The 19,764-nt window shown below is 38.9% G+C and overlaps 1 protein-coding gene across 1 annotated transcript in view; it reads left to right on the top strand.

Moving 5' to 3' along the window:
* Window positions 1–9,979: 9,979 nt before the first annotated feature.
* Window positions 9,980–19,764, top strand: part of GAS2 (growth arrest-specific 2) — an 85,356-nt gene continuing 75,571 nt past the window's right edge. Inside the window, exons 1-2 of the mRNA XM_009334528.1 lie at window positions 9,980–10,121; window positions 18,293–18,417. Of these exons, the coding sequence (XP_009332803.1) occupies window positions 9,980–10,121; window positions 18,293–18,417 (267 nt within the window). The remainder of the gene's footprint in view (window positions 10,122–18,292; window positions 18,418–19,764) is intronic.

The raw sequence follows: 19,764 nt of genomic DNA, 5'->3' as shown, positions 1-19,764 counted from the left end.
GCCGGCCTGCCGGGCGCTCGGACGGTGCGGGCAAAACGCGGGGCTGGGGGATTCCCTTTGGGAGGCGGCTTGCGCGTTTCCATCCCGTCTTTCGGGTAGCTCCTACTCGCTGTGCTCCCCCGCCCCAAACCTCTGGCTTATCTTTCGGGCCGCTCCGCGTAGCCCTGGGTTGCTGGTGGTGGACGGGTTTTGTACGTTCGGAACGCTCGTGGGAAATGCGAGCGCCTGCATCGGAGGCTGCGGCAAGTGTTGGGTGGGAGGCGGCCAAGTCCTGCTGCGGTGCGGGTGGCTGCGCCGGGGCGCTCCCGGCCTGTCCCCTCTGCTGCCCCAAAGGGCAGGCGGGATGAGACCCCTCTCATGCCAAAATCCATCCTTCCAGGCTCTTGCTTTCCTCTTTAGGCTCTAGTCTAGATTCGAATCTCAAGAGGGTTTGACTTTAAGGAAAGCTCTGTTTCTTCACTAGTGCTTTACTTGTAAGAAATGAAGGTTGCTGTCTTCTTTATCTAGGATGCTGTCAGCATCCTGCTGCAGTGGTGTGCGTCAGCTGAGCCCGCTGGCTCTCCTGGCTTTGTGTGCTCCTATGGGAGAAGGGCTCTTGGGGCACCAGGAGGGATGCATTGCAGCTCCCTAGTGCAGTTCCAGCACACTTCTGACATGACTTTGAAATTAAAAACGAGCAAAATAAGTATTCTTCCGTTTCCATGTACATTAAATTATGAATGGTTTCTTCACTGTGGAGTAGATGCTGTGCCAAGTGTAATGGTTTTATGATGGTTTTGTGATGTGGATTGTGATTTAATAGGAAATTAGCTGATATTCGTAAATTCATATCATATGGTACCATAGGCCATCTGATCAGCATTATATTGTGGTACCCTAGTTGGAACCACAACCAAACATAGATGGAGGTGGTGAGGTAAGGAAGAGTCAGTGCTATCCTCAAGTTTCTAGCTCTTATTGACTTTAGGCTACTAAGTCATTTGGCCACTTTATTTATTTTACCCGCAGTCTTATTTAAATTGGCACACTTCCTATCCAAAGTACCTCTTCGAGTCCACTTTACACCTCTCAATTAAGCGTCACGCTAGTTCCAGGACAGGATTTGGAAATGGAACTTCATAATTAGAAGCAAAGCTGATGATTGGGAATCAGCTTGTAATACTGTCTGCATAGTGTGCTTGCAGCGAGAGACACGCTTATACTCCTCGTAAGATGTGATATGTGAGTTTAAATACATATTTCCTTTTCCAGTTGGTGGAGGCTGAAACTCTTTTGTACTGATTTTTAATGGCTATTTTGCTTAGACAAGCAGAAAAACTTGCAGTAAGAGCCAGGCAAAGCGAAGTCAACTTGAAAGTTTTTGGACTGTGTTAGGAATCGGGCTTAGTTTCCAGAAGTTATAATTTCATGAGCAAGTAGATATTGAACATTCCTAAAGTTTTGTTTTGGTCTACGTGAGAAGGACTTTTTGCTTTCCTTTTGGTAGAGGAGACATTATCAAGGCAACAAAACTTTTTCTATGAGGCATAGTCCTGAAAATGTCTAGGCTTCCAATGATTAGCTCAGATTTTTGTGTGCGGTTAACTTCAATTTGGTCTGGCCTCAGACCAGGGGCCTTACAGGTCTAAAGTATCGGTAAGCTGTTGTGCCAGGTTCTCTATCCTCCGCTCGAAGTACTGCACACATTTGTAACACGTATATTCATAACGTAAAGGACAAAGGCTTCTTGTGATTAAAGTTTACTTTATCAGTGTAGATCACATTTTGATGTAAGCCCTTAAAAATTCTAATTGATTAATGAGTTTCAGATGGTGGTTCCCCTCCAGTGCCCCTCCCCCTGCTCCTAACATGTACAGTATGCTCCAAGTTAATCTGGGAAAGCTCCAGAAACCTTGGGCTAAATTGGTTGTGGTATAGTTTATAAGGATAATAAAATAACTGGAAAAATTGAATTTCCTTACAAAAATACGCTTGCTGCATTTGTGAGCTTATGTTTTATCTGCTTGTTTATGGTACTGAGAAAACTAAGATTACAGATATATGTTTTTAGGATGATGCAGACAAGAATGACCTGTTGTTTCTTACAGAAGGGAAAGCTCTGTAATAGCTCTTGAAGAGGAGCTATGTGATGTAGTAGCATAATCACTTTAAAAGCGATTGCATTTGTTTTTACATATGTAAAAGGGCAAAATGAGAATGATTACTGCTCTGTAGTAAACTGGAAATTGCAGGTGGTAAAGGTTGACTGAGTAACATCTACCAGTGAGTGACAGGTTTCTGTGTTTTTTCCTACTGCTTCTTTTCGTCCACTTCAAGGATTTCAGGTAGGGGAGTGTTCATGGTTTCACTTGGGGAAATGATTCCACTGTCTAGCAGATCTCACCATAGGGAACAGTTTCCTGACAGTAAAAATATCAATTACAGAAGTTGTTAGTTACCTCTGTGGCTCTCAAAGGAAGACGTTCATATATCTCCCCCCCCCCCCCTTCCTCCATATATGTGTATGTGTGCATGTATGTATGTATATAGGCAAGGGGGTGGAAAAACAAGAGCAGTCTTTTTTCTGTGGACTAATCATATACTCTCCAAATCTGAAAAATATGCCAACACCGAGGCAGAAAAAACAAAATTGGTTTTCAAATTTGAATGTATTTATGCTTGGAATGTGTGTAAAACTGGCACTTGCTTATGTGAAAGTGGTGATTGCAAGTGTGGGTCCCAAATTGTGGGCAGCCTCATTTCTGCTTGCACAAATGCATGTTTTGTTGCTGCAGCTTAATCTCTTTATAAACATTGAATCTTTTATTTAAGCCTCTTTTGCACTCAACTTGCAGTTACAGTAAGCGAATGCTTCACACAGTCCACTTAAACTCCAGTCAAGTTTCAAAAGTTCTGTTCTTTTCCATCTGCTTGAGGTGATTAGAACTAGCAGGGAGATCCAGCAGAGACCCTTGCCAGATACTCATGAGCTCTGTTCTGGCTTTTGATCCTCTGTCTCCTCTCTTTCCAGGATGGCTGCTTTCCAATAGCATTACCTTCTCTCTAAGACAGCAGGAGATTGTCTGCAGTTATAGCCGATACCCCTCTGTCAAAGCCAATGTGCAGTCTAGTGCTCAAGTTCCAGTTCCTTCAGAGAAAACTATTGCTGGTCTTGTCTAAGTTGCTGTCTGCTCTCTCTACCACTGACAGTAAAGCTATTGCACAGTTGCGTGCATGATGTTTTGTTTCTTCTACAACTGACAGCTAATGTGCTTCCTCAATCCTATTACAAGAGACCTCGTTTCACAAGCTTAAAGCCTGTGTATTTAATTCTATAAAGATTTTATGAAATAGAGTATTTGAACCCAGTGTCCAAGGCAGAGTTATGCCATCTTCTGTTCCAGTTGTTCCAGCGTTGTAGAGCAACTAGGCCACTGAATTGGCATGCGTGCAAATCTTCATTCCTGGATGACTCTGGTTTGGCTGCCAACTGAACAGAGCCAGTCAATTAGCTTGCCTGCTAGGCAATAGTATCTGGGGGGCCAAAACAGATGTCTGTTGCACAGTGTCGCAGTCAAGCTGGTATGGTGCAAAGGGGACATCATGTAGGACCTTTGCATCAGAGATGATTTGATTGATCTCTAGAGTTCTGCATTTGCTTTATGATTTTTTTTTTTTTACCTCCATAGCATTATTATTCTTTTTATTCTCTTCTAACTGAATACAAGCACAAACAAAAATGCTTGTTTTGCTGGTTACTTCATTTCTATACTAATTCTTAAGCCAAGTCACGAACAGCAAGTGACTCAGGAAGACTTCTTCAACCCTGACCTGGAAGGATTGTATCTAGGAGCAAGTTAAAAGGAGTGGTTCAAGCCTCCTTTTGTTTGAGAACTAACGCACATGTAATTAGGAATAAGGCTGAAGTGACCACGAAACCCATGTAATACAGAGAGCAGTGGACAGCCAGCAGCTACTCAGTATAAGCCATTATGTCTATATGCTGGAACTGGGTAATTTGGAGTAAAAACTTGCTGTTTTGTATGATTGATTCACAGGGTAGGGCATGTGTATTTTCTGTGTATGTGTATCTATGCATACACGCACACTTTTATACATACATTTTTACTATATAGAATAATTTTTTTCCTCCTGATTATACTTGATTTTAGTTGAAGAGTACTATTAACCCAATTTTACAGCTAAGGAAGGTAGTTCGGATAGGAAATGGAATTGAATCCAGGGATCTGCGACTGTGAGTGCCTAATTGTGCAGCCAGTTTTTACTTTCTGGATTAAACAGTCTTCCCCTCCTGTGTGTTTTGAGGATAGAGCGTATAATTCTTGAATCCTTTTGTTCTACCAGTCAACCCCAACAAAAGCCAGTGGAATTACAGAATTATTTGATTCTCGTTGCTTTCACCTGATGATCACTGACAACAATCAGCAGATAGTGCAAGTTTCACTGCTGGCAAAATACAAGCAGTGAGCTACAATACACAGAAAACTAAATGTACTACTGTAAAGCAAAATAAAAACTTCACTGTTTGGTAGAAGCACGCAGAGAGAAATATAACCTTTTAGTCTGTTGAATCTGTTACATGTCACTGGGTGTACTGTAAACTATCCCACACTGAATGCTTCAGCTAGACAATAAGTCTAAGAATTTGAGATGTTGTCCTCTTATTGAGAGAGATGGAAAAAAGGGCTGTGCTGCATAAATATGACCTATAACAAAACAGAATGAAAAGTAGTTAAAGACCTTTCCTTGTCTGCCTTCAGAATAGTAGGGGGAAGAAGTTGCTTTTTGAGGAACAAAGCGTTTAGAGGTAAGTTTTGAAAATGCTTGTGCATATCTCATGTCAGCCTCAACAGTTTGTAGAGAAGTGTAACATTCTATAAAATATTTGATGTGTTTGTGTTGGCTAGTTTTAAAGAGCTTTATATATGATGATTTCATGTTGCTGTTAGAAAGTAGTGAGATTAGGAAAACCAATATTTTTTGGCTACTTTGCTCATACCTTATGTCTGCCAAAAGGAAAGGATGAAATAGTTGTTGGAGCCAAAGAGGCTTGCCTCAGCTGCGGTGATGTATCCTTGAATGCTACTGTCTACCTCTGTGGCAAGTCAGTCCATTTTTCTGACCAAATTCCTCACTGCTGAATTGTCAATGAACTTTTCTCCAGCTCACCAGAAAATAAATATGTTAAGACATTTTAAGGAGGTGAGTCGATGGTATCTGAGCGAAGAATCAAGAACCTGACCTTGACTATAGGTAGAATCTTCAAAGGAGTCTTGAAGGAGCTCAGAACCCAACTGCTGTCACCTTCACCTAACTAACTCAGTTCAGCTTCTTCACAGATCCCAGCTAGTATGTGATGAAGTTTTAATAGTTAATGTATGGGTTATTACAATTGATGAAGTAGGTGAACATTTTAATGAAGCTTAGGTACTTCAGCACTTAAGTATCATGGAGGCTTAAGTTAAACTTAGAAGTTTAGTAGTGGTCAGCGTTTGCATAAAGAATAATTAAGAGTTTGGTAGCTTCTGATGCTTGCAGTTTGATAACTGACCCTCAGTATGACTTGTAGAATTTGTGGTGGGAGCTACAGGTAACAAATGGCACACTGCTCCTTGAAGGATTTTTTTTTTTTTTTTTAATTTTAAAAATACAAGGTAGGAATTTTGTTGCTTTGATTCTAACAAGAAAGTATTTTACTGAAGTGTAGGGCAGGTTTTCAGAGAAGTAGTGGGGAAGGGGAAAATTCATTTCTTTCAGAAATGAAATTAAAGAAAACTTACACAGAGGTAAGGTTGGATTGTATGTGACTCATCTGTTGATTCTTCAGGGTTCTTCTCAGTGGAGACTTTTCATCAGTATTAACTTTCTCATTCCGCAGTCCTCACTTTGTATGCCTGCTTCACAAATTAACCCATACATTATTGTTAATTCAGGGCTACTATTTCAAGCAGACCTAGTCCCTGTATAGAGATGCCTGAATCATTTTCAGCTTCTAGAGATTTTTGTCGTGTCTCTGTCTTTCCTCATCTTTCCTAGTTTCCCATTCTGAGAACCTGTGTCCTATTAAAACTACCTCAAACTCGGAATACCCTTCTTGTCTCTGGATCTTCTTTCTTCTTACTACCACAGTTACTACGAAACTGAAGCACCCATGCCACCTCTGAAATCCGGGCTCTTTGTTCTCCCACTTTTCTTCCTTCAGTGAGTCTCAGAAGTTCCTTGAGACCTTTACACAGCCTGGCTGCTGAGTTTTATGAAACAAGAGGTAGGTCAGTATGAAATACATTTAAAGACAGCCCTGTATTTTAGAGACAAACTGAAGTAACATCTCAAATCCCTGAATGCTCTGCTCTGCGTCTCCACAGAGGTCAGCCTGAAGCATGAACAGACTGCAGTGCTTGTTTCACAGGCTGATGGGGAAACCCTGACTGCCTCCATGTAGCTGCTCCAGAAGCCTTCCCTCTCTTTTCTCTACTCTTAAAGAAATGCAACTTTCAGACATTAGAATTACTTCAGCCCCACCACCAGCAGCAGCCTGTATCGTATCTGGCTGGCTGTCAGGCATATTATAATGTTGTTGGTTATTCATTAGCTCAGAGTTTCATAGGGCACTTCATATATGTGGTCTTGGAAGTGACAAGGTAGGTGGACCTTTCCTGAGGTGAAAGAAAAGGATGTTGTCTCCGTAGTTTTCCTCTTAACACAACCCAGCTCAGTGTGTGTGCCATGTGCTATACTCCTAGCAGGGCAGACCCTGCTTAGGGTCCCATGATGAATATTGTTGTGTGCATCCTTGAAATATAAAATTACAGAATAATTTAGGTTGGACGGGATCTCCGGGGGTCATCTAGTTTAACCTCCTCCTCCAAGCATGTATGAACTGCGAAATTATTTCCGGTGAAGAGGTGCAGTGTCTAACTGGTTCCTTTAGTACAACGGTGCTTCTTTTTTCAGGTATATTTTTCCTATCTGTATGTCAAAAGAAACAAATTCCAGGATTTTGTTTCCTAAATATTTAGATACATAGGTGTTAATAAACTGAAAAATTGATGCCAAAAAATGATGTCTTTTTACTTTGCTTTATTTGTGTATTGTATATGAAGTGAACATTCAGGAATGAGATTTTTTTTTACTACTTTTTACTGATATCATTTCAGAGGTGATTCAAGAGAATAAAGTAGTTTCTCTTCTAGTTCTTACCGTATCAATGGAGTTTATAGACTCCGGAAATCAGTCAGTAATTATTAGAAATAACTTGTAATAAGAAAGTATATGGCAGAGGTATTTATACTTGATTTTTCCCATATAATCTTTGAAGACAAGGTGGTGTCAATTATCTATCTTGCCTGTTTCCATCCAAAATGAAGCAGTGGTTTGAAGCACTAAGTTGCATGGTTCTGAGTGACTTAGAGCAACTTTAAATATACTGTCATTGTAATTCCTTAGCTGTCAGTATCATCTAGTCCGAAGGGATCTATTTTGAGAGTGACATTCCAGATTGATTTTTGCAGAGTTAACAGCCTAATTCTTTTTTCCCTCCACTCCCTCGCACCCTGCCCCAAATGAACAGGTATGATTTGGATTTAATCAGCCAGGAAACCATAAATCCAAACTGATATTTCTACAAAGTCAGTTGTCAGAACAGTGCTGTTAAATTACATACTTTAGTCTGCCTTAAGCTCCTCTGCTTTCAAAGGAACTTTGATACATAAGGGGTTTTTTTGGTTAGAAAAATGTAAAGTCTACTGATAATTCAGAAATGTGTATTTATACAAGGGAATAAAGTCTTTTTTATGTCTATTTTCTCCCCTCCCCAACTGAAAAAATTGTCCAATTTCAGTAAGAAGTATATTCGTAGCAGAAGCTGTGTCTATCTCAAGGGCAAGCCAAACTTCAGGATTTGGGGTGAGGTACTTGCAACAAGAGCTTAAGCAGATGTTTTTGCGAACAAGGGGTATGGTTAAAAAATGCTGGAATATTTTAATGTAAGCATTAAAATACCCCAAATAGTATTTCATATATTTGGAAATGTCGGTTACAGCACAATTTTATGGAAAGGCATTTGCTTTTTACATTCAGTAAACACTTCCCTTTTTTTGGCAAAGGAATTGTTTTCAGTAGTCTTGTTATTCCAGGTCACAATGGAATAGTATAACAAGTTGTTCTTTTGTTGTTGTTGTTTTTACAGTCAATATTACCTCTTACCTGACTTGAAAGGTATGCAAAGGACAGAAGGAAACAGTGTTTGCAGTGTATCATAAGCTGACACGTGTAACCACAGTTGGCATGGATCAGCCGGTTGACAATAGGCAAAGAACTCCCACCCCCACCTAATGTCTGTGTAGTGCCACCGACCTAGGACCTTATGACTGCTAGTTGGTGTGACTGGGCTTTCAGCAGGCTACAGCCTACCAGGCAAGAAAGTATCTCAGCTCATTGCTACAAGCGTTAGGGTCCAGGTCTGAGTTTCTTTTCAGAGAGAAAAGTAACCTTCTTTCCTTAGCACACTTCTGCCACAGATGGGGGAATTAGTCCTTCAGGAGCAGAGATATAGGTCCAGTGGGCCTAACATCTCTGGCTGCTGCAAGACTCAGAGCATTTAACTAATATTTAACACATGACGTATTGTCTTACCTGAAACTAAAGTTTCACTAAGTCGTCACTGAAGCAGAGGAGTATTTGTATAAAAGGTGGAAGTGGGAAGTGTGGATGACCCGCACTAGCTGTTGTGCTGCTTTATGAAGAAATAATACTATTCAGTAAATATATTTGGTGTGGGGTTTTTTCCTTTAATTATTCTAAAGCTGTAGAATAGACTGATTCCATTTGGTAACTGCATTTGTTAATTGTTAGTAAGTTTGCTGTAGTAGCACAACTCGGTTGTTCCTGTGTTTTTCTTGGGCCTGATCCAAAAATCTCTGAAGCTTTCCATTTATTTTGAATGGATATTGGATCAGGCACTGTACTGAGTTGTTAGCTTTGTGTGAAATGTTTATTTTGATTTGATTTTAATCATTCCTTGCAGAATATTTGGTTATGTGTTGGCAACATGTGTAGCTTGGTGAGTACAAATGAAGCTGACATTTATCTGTATGATTTAATCACTTGCAATGTGATCCATTAACAAAACAAAACTTCAGTCGTCAATGGTGTATTCATGTGTTAGATCCACATCTGCTTGTCTGACATCTAATTTCTTAGAATCATAGTTACTGTTGGTATCTTCTATCTATCTAAAAACAGAACCTGCAAGACTTTATTTGGTATAATGAAGTACTTTTTTTTTCTTTTTTTTTTTTTAAATTAAACAGGTACAACAAGCGGATAAGCAATGTGCACTGCTCTGAGCCCGAAGGCACGTGGGCCTGGCCTCTCTGATATGCATCAATACAGTCAGTGGCTTGCAAGTAGACATGAGGCCAATTTGTTGCCGATGAAAGAGGATTTGGCCCTGTGGCTCACAAACCTACTGGGTAAGATACAGTGTATAAGGTTAATTGTTAGTAAGTTTGCTGTAGTAGCACAACTCGGTTGTTCCTGTGTTTTTCTTGGGCCTGATCCAAAAATCTCTGAAGCTTTCCATTTATTTTGAATGGATATTGGATCAGGCACTGTACTGAGTTGTTAGCTTTGTGTGAAATGTTTATTTTGATTTGATTTTAATCATTCCTTGCAGAATATTTGGTTATGTGTTGGCAACATGTGTAGCTTGGTGAGTACAAATGAAGCTGACATTTATCTGTATGATTTAATCACTTGCAATGTGATCCATTAACAAAACAAAACTTCAGTCGTCAATGGTGTATTCATGTGTTAGATCCACATCTGCTTGTCTGACATCTAATTTCTTAGAATCATAGTTACTGTTGGTATCTTCTATCTATCTAAAAACAGAACCTGCAAAACTTTATTTGGTATAATGAAGTACTTTTTTTTTCTTTTTTTTTTAAATTAAACAGGTACAACAAGCGGATAAGCAATGTGCACTGCTCTGAGCCCGAAGGCACGTGGGCCTGGCCTCTCTGATATGCATCAATACAGTCAGTGGCTTGCAAGTAGACATGAGGCCAATTTGTTGCCGATGAAAGAGGATTTGGCCCTGTGGCTCACAAACCTACTGGGTAAGATACAGTGTATAAGACAGAATGCAGATACTGGGCAGTAAGAGAAGTCTATACACTGTTAGCTGGGAACTCGGTCCTTCAGACTTCTTTGCGTTTCAAAAATAAAGGTAGTTATGATTAGGGAGCTACCCCCACATAGTGCAACTGTTAGCAAGGTCAGAAAAGCTAATAAGTAATTTGCCTCCACAGTGTTTCTGTGAGTCACATGATTGAACTTTATTTTTCATTTCATGTTTATTTCCTTTTAAATGTTCTTTTGCATGTGTTTTCTGTATTAATACCATTAAGCTGAATGGTGTTAACTACTGCCATCAACTGCGTCTTCCGTTTTTATTGGTAGGCCTCCTAAAAAGTATGGGTGTACTGACTGTCTTGAACGGAAGGAGCCATTAAATAATTCTTTGCTGACCAAGCAGTCTAGTGATTGATAATTGCTGCCCAAGGCAATGCATGCTAAGACTTGTGGAAGCTTGTGCATAGAGGGGCTGACCTAGTGGCTGCAGCTGGGACCTGGGGATTTACTGGTTGCAGCTGTACGTCTTGGTGCATGAAGCCAAAACATGTTGTTGACGAAAGAGGGTGCAAACCAAAAGCCAAGAAAAAAATCAGGTACACATGAAGAGGAGCGAATGAGAGTATGTCCCTGGCAGGAAGGAGAGAGACAGTTCTTTGGGATACACGACTCATTCAAGAACGTGGAATTTAGAAACTACGAGCCAGGAAATAGTATGTTGTTTGTTGAGAACATTCAAGGGAAAATGGCTTTTGTGTGATCTCTGTAAGTCCAAAGGATTCTACCAAAGAAATACATGACTTAACACAACACCTCATCCTAAGGGAAACATGCCAGCAGTTCCTCTCAGTAAACAAAGAGGAGACAATATTTCAGAGGAGGTGATGTTTACATGAAGCTTTCGTTGATGTTATTTTGGATGAGTGTTCTTAAATTTGGTGTGTGTGGTCTTGTTTTTTTTGTTTTGTTTTTGTTTTTTTGGAAGTCGGTTCTGGTGAGACATAGGCAGTGTCTTGTCTTGGCAAATGCTGTAGCTGAACCGTCTCAGTGGTATCATACAATAATAGAGTATATCTAGTGCCTTCCATCTGCACGTTCTACGTTTCTGTATTTCCTCTTTTTAAGAGGAAGGGAAGTATCACTATGTTATGAGAGGTGTAGTCAGTAAGTACAGCGTCAGTAGAATGCAAGAACACAGTATTTTGCAGGTGGGCGATAGCCATTTTAGAGTTGGAATAATTATGACTCCACAACTGCAAAAGTGGCACTTGTTTTAAATTACATCTTTGTGTGGTACTTCCATTTAAATTAATGAGTTTTGAATATAAAATTGTCTAGGCAATACCAGAACAAAATCCAGAACTCCTGACTTTTCATTCCAATTACCACAAGACAGCAATCCAGAAGACTGTTTTTTGAATCAGAAGCAGCACATTCCGTTAAGGATTTAATATATTGTTTAAATGTTTTAAGCAATGACATTTTAGTGAGCCACTCTAAAACAAATAGAAGCTTGTTTGCAGTTTATAACAGAGTTCTCACAGTGACAAGTTTAGGAATGAGGTCACTTTTTTAGCAAGAAAGTAGCAACCAGCAGGAGGTTCTGAAATGCCAACTATAATTAAAAATTTGATTTTTCATATGGACACCAAATTCTGCACTGCAGAGCTAAATGGGCACAGCCTTCTTTTAATTAAGCAGCATACACAGTTCACTTGCTTAATGCATTCCCCCACACCTTCTCACACCAAGCTCTTCTTTTCTCAGTTTGCCCTGAAGAACTGAAATTATAGTGATTTGTTAAACTGCTTTGAATTCCTGTGTAGATGTTGTTATTCAAATTAATAATTCAATTAAGTTAAAATTCACATTCAAAACAAATTAAATGTAACTGAATTAAAGCAACTAATATTCATATAAAGATATTAACTCAGAATTCAAATTTGGTTTAATTGCCGTATAATTTAGATTAACTTTAATGAGAGGAGGGACACGTGAGCATGTTGCTGTAAGATAAAATAGGTATGAATTTACAGCATGCCGTTACCTTGTTGTAAAAATCTGTTTGTACTCTCTCACTTTTCAGCATCCAAATGGATAAAAGGATATGCAAGACTCCTTGTTTGTTTGGTTGGTTTGTTGTGTTTTTTTTTCCTCCATGGGAGAAATTGTACTTTGCAGTAATGGTCAGTAGATTTTCACATGCATGGATGTGCGGATAACACAGAGCAGATAATATTCTGTGTATCCACACCCTAGTTTGCTCTGTGCTATAACTTGTGTGGCCTCAGTGTAAGTGTCTTTATGCCAGTTTTAATGCAGTAGGGTTTCTCAATTTATAAAGAAAATTAATATGCATTTCAATTAATTTTTGCCATGTTGGTTCATGTTTTATTTCATCTATATTTTGTTCGTTCATTTGTACTATGACTCAACAAGGACATATAATCTTTTCAAATAAATGCAGATGTTTTTAGAAAATAATAGGAAATATTTTAGGGAAGAATAGGGCTGAACCTCTTTGAGGTAGTTCACCATCAACTGATGGTGTTTTTGGAAATTTTTGTGGAGAGGCAAATATGTCCTACACAGCATTACTGGAAGTCAAAATGGTGACAGTGTTGCAGCAGCAAAGCCTGGTGTGAGTTTGAAATTACAAACTGGAAAACATTAGAAGGATATTGCACTTTATAATATGAATGAAGGGTTTTGATATTAGACGGAAATTAGGCATAGCTAGAATTTGACCTTACCTGAGTGACAAATTGGAAGACTGAGATACATGGTGCAGCTGGAAAATAACACTGTAAGAATTCTTAACCCTGAGACTTCGGACATTTTATTCTAATTTAGCATGGACATTGTTTGGGTTTTTTAGTAATCACTAGTACTTTTGTACGCATCTTGCTAATTACTTTTGGAACCATGTTAGAGAAATTCAGAGCTTCTGAGAGGACGGTTTGTCATTACAGCTCCATCACTGAATAGATTTTAGCTGCCTGTATTCTGGGGGCTAGAAAAAGGACATCACAGATGAAATCAATGTGTCAGATGGGATTGACTCATACAATATTGTACATTATAGCATTCTCAGAGTGGGACACGTCAGCATTGCGGGGCTTGGGGTTTGCGTGCTGGAGAGGAAGATTGGAGCTATGGATATTGTGTTTCTTACCCTCACTTCCCTCTGCTAAGCTCTGGTGGCTCAGTCAAGAGATCCCTGCAGTGGCAAAGTTAAGGAGATGTGTTGACCCAACTGTCTTGCATATCATGATAATCTCTCAGCCTTTTTTTTTTATTATGTATAGAGCCAATGAAGCACTCGGCAATGCTTTCACTGCTGACACACTCCAAATTTGGTAGATTATGTATATACTTATTTCAGTAGAATGTATATACTTATTTTAGTAGAATGCTCTTGTGGATGCTGAAAACTTCTGTTCCACCTTGAGCAAGCTTCACATGGGAATTAGCACAGTTGGGCTATAGTAATCTTCCAGCTGAGGCAAAGTGGCAATTTGAAAGCAAATAGGGTTTACTTGTCTGCTGTCCTCTCCAGTACTGTCTTGTTTTCTCTCGTGTGTCTGCAGAGGCAAAAGGGCTGATGTCAGGAGGAGTGGGCCTCTCTACCAGTCTGTAGTTTAGAACAGGTACAGAGGGATGGTTTTTCCCCTTTGGCCATTGTGTAGGGCTCTGATCTTTTTTCCAATTCCTGCAGCCCATTTACTAGCTGCAGAGGGTTATGATATTGTAGCTTATTCCACCCAGCTTCATTTAGCACATGGGACCACAGGATAGACCTGTAAGATGTGCCTGGGCACATGTCTGGGCTCCAGTGTTTCAGTGCTGAGGCCTCTTCTGAACAGAGCTTTCTGGGCTTCAGAAGCTCATAGGAAAGGAGCTGGAGAATGCAAGATGCTGAGGAATTGGACATGTAGACATTGAACATTGCATGGGGCATGTAAAAGTTGCTTGGGTGCAAAAGTGAAGTAAGCTTGGAGAAAAGGAACAGAGAGGTAAGGATGTTAGGAGAGGCATTGAGTTAAAGACCAGGCGTGGAATTTAAAGGTGTGTTGAAGGAGGCGTAAAATTTGGGGGATGAAGGGTGGGAAGTCTTCTGCAAGAAAACTGTCTGTCTTTGATTCTGAATTAAAACAAAACCTGCTTCAGCTCAGTGTTCTTGTTCATCTTGTTGTCTAAGAGCATTCTGTAGCAGTACCTTTATTTTCAACATCAGCATGTTCAGCTCAAGCCAGTGGGAAATGTAGGTTTTAAATATCTGAGTATCAAGATGTTCATGATACTGATACTTCTAGTGATTCTGCTGGCACTGATGCAGTTTCTTACTTAGTTGAGTGGCTTTATAATTTTCTTTAGTATCAACATGCCTTTGGGATTGTTTATACATCCCATTTCAAGTAAGTGATAATGTCTCAATGCTATCAAAACGATTTCTCTTGCTGTCAGCTATTGTAGGAAACAGAGTAGCCTTGTCAGAAGAGAACAAGTTTTGCACGTGCATAAAATCATTGGCCTTTGTTTTCTTTATTTTTGCTGCGTTTTTTTATCTTGGACTTAAATGCCGCACAATTTCAGAGGGTCAGGAGGAGTTGTTCCACTGGTGCCTCAGTATTGTAGAAGCTCATCCTTCTGCCGATGCGTTTCAGAGATTCACCCAAGTGAAATGTTTCTATTTGTAAACTAGTAGTTTTGTGTTACCACTGAAGTGTACAATTAAAATAGTTGATCAGCTAGTTGGGAGGCTGGAGTCAGTGTCTTGCATCATAGTTATTAAACTGTGGAAGAACTCACTGCGTTAATAGAGGAACCAACTAGGTTTTGGTACTTTGTTTTAGTCTTTGAGTCTCTCCGCCTTCTTGTGAAGGCTCTGGTTATCTGACATGGCCCGCAGGGAATGCTTTATCTTCAGCCTCTTGGATGCACACCCTAGGCATGGGCTCTTTTTAGTTATTCTCTCGTAGACCTCCCAGTCTGGTTGCGTTAGGACCCCCAGGACTGGGTGGCCTTGCAGATAGCTGCCCACACTTTCCAAGTGGTAGGTGTTCAGGTACAACAGTTTGTCTTTTTAAGGGGCGTCTGGTGATTGTGGTAAAAGAGAGGGTGAGCAATGCTTGCGAGGTTTGAGAAAGCCTTCATATTCCTGGGGTTTTTTTTTCATACTTTTAGTGTTGTTTTTTTATTATACTTAATGTTATTACCATTCTATAAAAACATTGCAACTGCTTTCTTGTAATTATAGGGGGAGTTATACATTTTTAATGGAGTTTAATGTTTTTTCCATACAAATATACAGAGCCATTTTTTTCCTCAGGCTATGAACATTACTCTCATTTGAATCAATACATTTCAACTGTTAAATATGTCAGAGTGTCTGTTTTAGCAAAGAAATGCCACCTTTTGGAGCCATAAAATACAGTGAATTGAAAGCTGACACCTAATATATTTTTCATTGGATACAGATGTTCAATGCAAAACTCATTCTTTCAGCTTTCATAAAAGGGAACAGAACTAAAATACTCTGGCTTAGTGTACAATATGCAGTGACCAAACTGCTGATGCAATTCAGCATTTAAAATAATATAAATGTATCGTTAAATAGCAGAAGAAGATAGAAGAATTTTTCCATGCTGTGTAAAGAAAGAAACCTCTAAACAGGTTTTAGGTTTTTTTAATGCTTGACAAGTGAAATAATAAATCTATAAATCATAGGACAGAATAGATTTGTAGAATGTGATTTTTTCTTTTACGTCTGTAAAAAAATAATGATTTCCAAAACAAAATAAAAATCTTGAGTAGGTTAAAAGTATTTTAAATAAATTTTTAGAAGAAAATGAGTCTATTATAAAATGCAATACTGTATTAAAAATAAAGCAGTTCCTATAACGTAGTCATTTTTCAAATTTAGCTTTCTGATGGCTTTATACCTTTTGCCAAAAATGCTGATGGGGCAAAAGGGAACATATGTAGGCTAGAATGGTGGTGAAGGCTTTTGAGGTGCTGAGATGTTCAATTTTTGTATCTGTGGGCTATTACAGTTTCAGTCCTGGCTTCAGCTGAGCTGGAGGCACTGCTAAAATATTGTCAGTTATGCACAAGCTACCACTGAATGTCTGCAGGGCTGCTACTGCTCTTTTGCCTGGAGAAGTCATTTAGGTATACAGGAGCTATAAAGTGGGCTATATGGCAGAGAGAATTAAGGGGGAATAAAAAGGGGAAGAAAACTTCACATTAAACAGATATTTCTGAAGTAGAAATGTGTTAGAAAAAACAAGTTTAACTTCAACCAAAAATATAAGTCTACTGTTGTATCTGAAGGTGATTTGCTGCAAAGATCTTTATCTTAGTCTTTGATTTTTAACCGACCAAACTGAAAAGACTCACAATTTTTTGCCCAAAGCATGCTGAAGTATCTAACAGTTTTCAGGCAAGGGCCTAGAGAAATCAACTTTCCTTTAGCATTTTTGTAACCATACTGCTTTATAATACTTCTATCTTCAGTATTATAAGTGACATTGACTATCAGATTACAATGTACCAGCAATATATTGCAGAAGTACAATGTTAATTTTTGGTTATCTACTTCATTTTTGTTACTTTTGAATGTTAGTCTTCTCTTCTGAGTGAAAAGGCATAGAAAAGCTTTACTACTTTTCTCTAAATCTACTTTTCCTAGTTTTTTTTGACAAAAAAAATGTTGTGAACCTGTTCTAAACAGATTAATGTTTTCAGTTTCCAGACATCTCATGGAAGATAAATTCCCCCAAAATAACTAGAAAAACAAAAAAACTTGGTTTAGTCAGGCAGCTGCTCGTTGTTCAAAAATCTGTGGTGAAAAACCCCGACCTGCAGTGGGCAGACTTCTACCTGTTGTCCTGCTTGTAAACAAGCCAGTTTAGAGTAGCGGGAGTGGATCTGGGTAGGATGAAGAACCACTCTCACTTAAGATTTTCAGATTTTTTAATTTTTTTTTTTGGCAGGGTAGAGTATTGTTACTGATGATTGCTCTGTAACAGCCTATGAAAAATGAGTTGATAGTGTTATTCCTGTTCCCAAATGACATATGTAAATATCACCAAAAAGAAATAAATTCTGTCTTAATAGGAAGAGCAATAATTAGTCCTTGATCCTCTCTTGATATTAGTAGAAGTTAAGAGGGCTGAAAAATACAGCTGCTGGTCAAAAAAGTGTCCAAAGAGAAGGGAAATTTTCCAGTAGAAATATGAAAATGGAAAACCTTCAATAAGAAATAAGAATTATTTTTACCTGGAAATGATGTTAAGATGCTGGAAGCTTAGTTTAGGGTGGTAAGTGATTCCCTTCTCATCTGGCCAGTCCAGCCTGGTCAGAATGCACATCTCATCATGGGACTCTTGTGATCTCCTCTGCCAGGAGGATGTAATTACGGTGTAATGGAAGGTCGTCTCGCTGCTGTAGCCAGGGAGGATGATCTGTGGCAGCTGGAGTACAGTGTCATCTAGCATTGATATATTTTGAAATCAGAGTATTTTGGCTTTGTTCTTTGGTTGAAAATTTTAATCTGCGTGGCAAGTAGATACATAACATGGAAATTCACTCTCTCCTCCTTTTCTAATGTATCTAACTTTACTTCTGAAAAAGCTGTTTCAAAGGAGCATTGCAATCACTGTAGTATTTTGTCAACTTTTTGCAGGATCAAGTCTTAAAGTCTTTTTGAAAAAATACAGTCCTTCTTGACATGGTTTTCTACTTCTATTACAAAATAAGCTGCAGTAGTGTTAGCGACTCTTACACTATAGCTACCCGCAAGTACTGGTGTAAACCATTTGCCTGCTGTACTCTGTCTTTTAAAACACTATGTTAAAAGCACTGGAATTTCATAAGTAAAATGAGGTTTGAGGAGTCTGATACGCTAGAAATATTTTTCAAGTACCACGTGCCTTCCCAAAGAAAGCACGTTATTTTTTAATAATTTGCTGTATGTCTACCAGTATAGTAGTAGTGAGGTTATTTACTAAATATTCAAAGTAATGGAAGTGATTCAGTTAAAGCATATTTCAAATTGTTGTCAAGATTTCTATTGACTTCTCTTTTTGCACAAATGCAGTCTATACTATTGCACACTTTCTGCCATGTTAACTTTCTCTTTGCTGTTCAGGTAGAGAAATAACAGCAGAAACCTTTATGGAGAAATTGGATAATGGTGCCTTGCTTTGTCGGTTAGCTGAGACCCTGCAGGAGAAATTTAAAGAAAACAGCTTTGATGCAAACAAGCCTGGCAAAGTAAGTGTCGGTAAACGTTCTAGCATGTATTATCAGTATTTGAGGTATCTGACTGTTTTGGTACTGAACTTTTTCGTGCAGTTAAGAGATTTCATTTGTGGAGTCTCTGCAAATGGGCAGGGAGGCAATTGCTCTGTGTAGAAAAATTACGATATAAAATTGGGGGAATTAATACTTCTTGGGTAATTATTAAAGTAACTATGAGAGGAAGTTACTAAAAAAGTGACTTGTAACATGTGGAGGATAAGACATAGGACAAGATCTAGCAGCGTGATGTGGTAGCTAATAGAGAAAACATGATCCTTGTATTTATTTGTAAGGGGAATATTAAGTAGCTGTGGGAGGTGCCTTTTCCTTCATAAACGGCTCTAGGGAGGCCAATAATAAAATTCTATAGTTAGTTTTGGTGCCTTGAGTTTAAAGGTCCTGTTGGTGTACTGGAGGGAGTTCAATAAAGAGTTGCAGGGATGATGTGGAAAATGTGAACCTTCAGAAGATACTGAAGAGCTTTGCAAAGATCAGGTTCAGATCTTGCTTGACGGCAACCTCCCTTTAATTTAAATGATTTTCTTAGGGCAATCTTACTGGAAGAAATTAAAGAGTGCAGCAAGTTTCTTTTTGAGAGAAGTTAAATTAAGTGGTTGGCATTTACTGTGAAACTGTTTTTAATTTTTCTTATTGAATTCAGATACATCTTCCTTGAAAGCTAAAACAGGCAAATACACAACAGGTAAAAAAAGAGTTCAAGAGCAGAAGTCACAAAATGTATCTTCCATTCCTGGTGTTCTCATAACTAGTCTGTAGCAGAAATTAGGGCACAGCATAAATTTTATCAGCAGTTCTCAGAACGGACAGCCTTGTGTCAGCTGCAGCTGCGTAAGTTGTTTTTCTTGGTTCCAAGATCATAATTGTTGTTGCAGAAGAAATTGTCTGGACTAAGGCAGGCTTTATTTATTTAATTATCTTTAACCTTCTGTGGGTTGGAGTGGGTGCAGGGGGGCATTGTTTGCTTGCTTTGGGTTTTTTTTTTTTTCTCTAAAGAAAAAGGAAGAGTTAGCTGGGAAGAAAGATAAGAAGTAGAGAAGGAAGGAAACCTTCCTCTGCAAAGGAGGAAAAGACATCTGGAACTCATATTTCATATTTCGAATTGTAATCAGGGTTTGGTTAGTAGAAATACTGGATGACTTTTGAGTTCCTCTTTATCATATGGTCCAGCTTGTCTTCACCTAAGTGATGACCTGTTAGTGTTATGATAGATCCCAAGTTGAGAAATCACTTATGGCAGTCTTTTCGGTTGAGTCTACGAACTAGCTAGGCAGAAAGAAGAGTTACTTGTTGTTTTGTTTT

The sequence above is a fragment of the Pygoscelis adeliae genome, unplaced genomic scaffold (assembly GCF_000699105.1).
Source record: "Pygoscelis adeliae isolate BGI_AS28 unplaced genomic scaffold, ASM69910v1 Scaffold171, whole genome shotgun sequence".
In the NCBI taxonomy this organism is placed as follows: Eukaryota; Metazoa; Chordata; class Aves; order Sphenisciformes; family Spheniscidae; genus Pygoscelis; species Pygoscelis adeliae.
The sequence above is the reverse complement of the archived record's forward strand: the minus strand, read 5'-3'. Positions and strand labels throughout refer to the sequence as shown.